At 41.7% G+C, this 5,554-nt stretch overlaps 1 protein-coding gene across 1 annotated transcript; it reads left to right on the top strand.

The window, feature by feature from the left end:
• Window positions 1–4,006: 4,006 nt before the first annotated feature.
• Window positions 4,007–4,999, top strand: LOC113543377 (trace amine-associated receptor 13c-like). Its single transcript, XM_026941540.3, has one exon. It carries the CDS (start codon window positions 4,007–4,009, stop codon window positions 4,997–4,999), a length of 993 nt encoding a protein of 330 aa, XP_026797341.3.
• Window positions 5,000–5,554: the final 555 nt, after the last annotated feature.

Genomic DNA, 5,554 nt, shown 5'->3' with positions numbered 1-5,554 from the left:
CGGCCAAATGAGATTCTGGCCTTGGATTTCACTGTGTTGGAGCCCTGACGTTCTGGTTTTGAGAATGTGTTGGTCATGACCGATATTTTCTCCAAATACACCTAGGCTGTACCTACCAGAAACCAACAAGCTGAGACGGTGGCACAGGTTCTTGTGGTTGAATGGTTCTGTAAATTTGGGGTGCCTGGTCGTATCCATTCGGACCAAGGCAGTAATTTTGAGTCAGCCCTCATTCAGCAGCTGTGTTGCTTGTACGGAGTTGAGAAGTCGCGCACTACTCCATACCACCCTGCTGGAAACGGCTAGTGCGAACGTTTCAACCGAACGTTGCATAATCTTTTGCACACCTTGCCTGTGTCAAAGAAGGGGGATTGGCCATCTTGTCTTCCCCAGCTACTCTTTGCCTATAACACTACTCCTCATCAAGCTACAGGGGAATGCCCTTATTTTTTGATGTTCGGGCAGGAGCCTAGACTTCCAGTCGACTTCCTGCTTGGTAGAGTCGAGGAGCCACTGGCCGGTAGTGTTCATCGGTGGGTCCTGGAGCATCAGGATCGGTTGCAGGTGGCTTTTGAGGGTGTTCGTGAGCGGTTGGGGGCCGCGGCCGATCGCCGAAAGGCCAGGCATGATCTGCAGGTACGAGAATCACCACTGAAGGAGGGTCAGTTGGTATATCTCCGCGACTATAGTGTGAGAGGTCGACATAAAATCCACGACCTGTGGAGCTCAGTGGTGTATCAGATCGTGAAGGTACCCAAGGAAGGGGGTGTGGTGTATACTATTGCCCCCACCACAGATTTAGGTAAGTTAAAACATGTGCACCGATCCTTGCTGAAACCTCAGATTGGCAGGAACCCCTCCCCCCTATTGCAGGACATTCCCTTAGTGGAATCTGTGCGGCCTCGGGAAGAGGAGTTGGAGGAGGGAGATTTGTTTGTCTTGGTGCCTGAAACACCACAGGTTAGTAGTGGGCAAGCACCTTGGAGTATTGACCAGTCTGTCCCTCAGGGGTCTGGTGAAGCCCAGGGAGTAGAAGAAATTCCTGAGGCAGAGGTGCATGGGCAGCCGTTAATGAATCCTCCTTTAAGTTCTGCCGTGAAGGGTGAGAGTGTGGTGAGGAGGACTGGAAGGAGTACGGCTGGGCAGCACTCTAATGTACATCATCTCCCACGATCATTGGGGGCTGGTACAGTGTCTAGTATAGTGGGTAGTACAGCTGTTGCTTGGTTCCGTCCTTGGGACTGAAAGTTTAGAGGGTAGGTTTTTGTTTAGTTCATCGTCAGGGCGACGATGCAGAAGCTGGGGGTGGACTGTGACAGTATGAATGAGGTAAGTGGTGGTGATTGACACTTGTGACCACCAATTAGTGATGAGTGCTTCCTATTTTAGAGCGGGTTGGTTGCAGCCTGTGATGCGTCACGTCCGGATCCTCCCCTTTCTGTTTATTGACGGTGGTTTCAGGTATGTGCTGTTAGCAGGTAGCAGCTCGCTGACCCTTCCAATTACTGTTCATGTGGCATTAATGATTTGTTTGTTGCATCCTAGCTTGTCTTTTCATCTGTGCGTGTCTCCTTCGGTTGCTTCAAAAAGTGGAGTTGATGACTGCCCTCCTTTCAGGTATGTGAGTTAAAGCTGTTTTGTAGCAAACGGATCTAGCTTCGCTCGGGGCTTGACAGTTTGGCGGTCGGATTGAGTAATGTGCAGTTCCCTGTACTTTAGTTTAGCAGCGGGTTATATGAAGGCTGTGTATCCTGGCCTGTGAACAGATCATAAAGCACATTTGTCCTTGTTGGTAAGTGTTTTGCATGTGGTTACGAGTGGGGTATTTTAGTGGGTGATCATGTAATTAGTAACACTGTTTTGTTGTTCGTATTTGCCACAGGATTCTCCCTTTCATTCTGGGCGATTATTGTTGCCGCTCTGTCGTTTTTGCTACCGCGCTGCAAGAACGCTGTTACCTCGCAACTAATAAAAGGGGATTGCTGCTGCTGTTTGGTTTCTTCTTTTTTTTATTTTTCGTTTATTTAATTTCTTTGTTTTATCTCGGGGCGGAGGATCGTCTATTTGATTATTGGAGCTGGCATACAGACTTACGAGTCCTGTTTTCCTCGTAGTTTGAATTGAGTTTGTTTTTCTTCCTTTTTTTGAATATTTGTATATTGTAATTTCATTTCTGTTATAAGATTTATCTATTTTGTTTTTGATTTTCTTTCAGAAGCTGGGGTTCCACGGGTGGTGGTGGCTGCGTCAACGTTTGCCGTGTGGCACTTTTGAAGTGTTTGGGTGTGTGATCTGAGTGCACGGTGGGGTGTGTGTTTTTTTGGATAAATAGGGCTGGTGATCACTCCTGTGGGTAACCTCAGCCCTGTAGGTTGGTCTGTCTTTGTTTATTGGACTGTCATTTGAGAGTGAGCTGCTAGGAGTGGCCCCTTATCATTGTGATTATTTTAAGCAATTTTTCTATCTTGTTGAATTCATTGTGAATAAATTTTGTATTTTTATACGATCCCTACGTTTCCTGCCTACCTTTTTTTTTTTTATAAGAGAAGCGAACCTGTGTGACCTAATAATAATCTTTAGGGTTTATCTCTATTTCCTGGGTGAAAATCCCCCAGGTGGCGTAGTCGAATCTTCTATAAGTAGATGAACTTGGGCTTGTGTTAAAACCTGTACTGCACTCACCCGCCACACATGCATCTGAATTTTGCCATGTCCCATGTTTCTTAGCAATGTAGACATGAGGTACGGAACCAGAAACTGTGTAGATTGCTAATTGAGGAGAGTTTAATATGACCCCAGCAGCAATTGAGGAATCAGCCTAGTATGAACATGAAAGGAACAAAACCACTCTGTCAGGTCTAGGAAACCAGTTAAATTCAAATAATTCTTTCTTACAGGCCCTGTCTTTTCCATAAAGCCAGTTACAAACCCTTTAGGCCCGACAAAACAACCTCATGTTGTTAATGCAAGCAAAATCTCATACAAGTGGAATGATTTCATAGAAATGGAATGACTTATAATCACACTATCTCACCTGCAACCTCCCCAAATGCCACGGTCACACCGTCATCCTGGTTATCATTGATTGATTCTCAAAATCGCTATGCCTCATTCGGCTGCCAGGCCTGCCAACAGCCTTTGCCACACCCTGAGCTCCTCTTTAACCACATGGTCCAGTACTTTGGGATTCCAGAGGACATTGTCATTTACAGAGGCACTCAGTTCAACTCTTGAGTCTGGGCCAGCTTCATGGACAAACTGGGGTAACAGTAAACTTGACCACAGGATACCACCCACAAGCCAATGGGCAGGTGGAAAGAGTCAACCAGGAGATCGGCTGCTTCCTGAGAACATTCTGTTCTCTGATAACCAGAAGGACTGGGTACAGTTCCTGCCATGGCCAACATTTTTCACGGTTCTCTTACTGTGTTTAAATGTGTCTGACAACTGAACAGTGTAGGGAAAAAAAGGCATGTTTATTCATTTTGTAATTATCATCACCATTAATACTACTTGTTAGATTTGGCACTACACTGTAAGTCTGTTTAACCTTATTAGGTCAACATCTTCATCCTTCTTATCTTTTCTGTTTTTGACCATTTTGTGAGAAGTTTTGTTTTTTTGGTGGCATTCCTAATAAATATAATTAACTGATGCTAGCTATATAGTTGTCTAATGTTCACTACACTGAACATACATGGATGGATTTGATTTCGTATTAATGATCTTAAAATATTCTCCATTTACCCTGACACAAAGCAAAGGCATCCCATCTGTCCCGTCAAGAGCACATCAGGAGACACTCTGTTGATATTTAGATTAGGCCTTTTGTTCCAACAAGGCATGACATCATATGTATTATGCTGTCACTCAAATTAGTGGGGCGTGTTCAATTTCTGAACTATAAAAGCACTACTGCTGTTTGAGCCATACATCATTTGATTATGACTTTTTACTGTTACTAGTTTACTTTATACTCTGTAGACATTAGAGAAATGCTGTATTCATGAACCTGATCGAGTTTAATCAGACTGAACACTGTGAGCATTTCTCCTGTCCAGAGAGATCTGTATCTCCTGCAGTTTATATCTTACTGTACATGTGTTCAGCTGCTGTGGTTCTGCTAACAGTGTGTGGAAATCTGCTTGTCATCATCTCTGTTTTACACTTCAAGCAGCTTCACACACCGACCAACACGCTCGTGCTCTCTCTGGCTGTGTCGGATTTCCTTGTTGGCGTTTTTGTAATGCCACCAGTGTTAATCTGGACTATTGAAACATGCTGGATTTTTGGGAGAGGTTTCTGCACCATCTTTTGGTTGATTAGTGGTTTCCTCATAAACATATCAATCTATAATATCGCTCTGATTGCTGTGGATCGGTATTTGGCTCTCTCAAACCCCTTTCTCTACATGAACAGTGTCTCTGTGAGGATCACTTGTATTGTAATTGTTTTTGACTGGTCTCTGCTGGGGGCCTACATCTTGGCACTCATATATTTCAATGGAAACTTCACAAGTTCTGTAATGTGTCCTGGAGAGTGTTTTCTCTTTTTCAATGAGGTTTGGACTGTAATTGATTATGTTGTATCATTTATATTTCCACTCTCTGTCATAATCATATTGTATACTCTAGTTTTTGTGATTGCTAAGAAACATGCCACTGCTATCAGAGAGCTTAATAATCACACACAGCCCAAAACACAGAAAATCACCTCACACTCAATGAAATCTGAGCGAAAAGCAGCTAAAGTCCTCGGCATTTTAGTGTCTGTGTTTCTGATCTGTTTACTTCCATATGTTATTTACGGTTTGTTAGGTAATGTTATTGAAATACCGACAGAAACAATTCAGAAACTTGTGGTTGTGGCTTGTCTTAATTCCACCATTAATCCGCTTATTTATGCTCTGTTTTACCCGTGGTTTAGGAGGTGCATTAAATTAAGTATAACTCTGCGAATATTCCAAACAGACTCTGCATTAATAAATGTTCTTTCATGAAAAACCTTTTTTCATACCTTCTGATAATGTGCCTAAATATTGCTGTTATATTATATATTATATTGCTGTAATAATTCTGCAAATATTCCCACTGAACTCTGCATTAATAAATGTTCTATCATTGATAAACTTTTTTGCTTCTTCTGATCACATGGCCCAATATTGCTATTATATTATATATAATTTAAACTTCTGTAACAAATCAAATCGCCCCTCAATATTATATATATATTATACTGTATCATATTACATAATAACATACAGTGAATGTCAAGAATTGTACGGATTAACATATATAGGCCAAATACAAACAGGTTTTCAAAAGAAAAAGACTTATCACAATAAATGAATAAGTTATTTTTTAAACAGTTGATGTTAAAATTGGAAAATAGATTACTATTATAATTTAAGAGTTTTGAAATTTACAATTTCTTTTCTCTCTTAACATGTAATCTCTCCTACAGACACAATTATGAAATAACAAAGAAGCAATAGTAAAAATATATTTATTTTTCAATGCTAGTGAATAATTTTACTACTGCATTCACATGCGAA

This window comes from Pangasianodon hypophthalmus, chromosome 30 (genome assembly GCF_027358585.1).
Source record: "Pangasianodon hypophthalmus isolate fPanHyp1 chromosome 30, fPanHyp1.pri, whole genome shotgun sequence".
NCBI lineage: Eukaryota > Metazoa > Chordata > Actinopteri > Siluriformes > Pangasiidae > Pangasianodon > Pangasianodon hypophthalmus.
The sequence above is the reverse complement of the archived record's forward strand: the minus strand, read 5'-3'. Positions and strand labels throughout refer to the sequence as shown.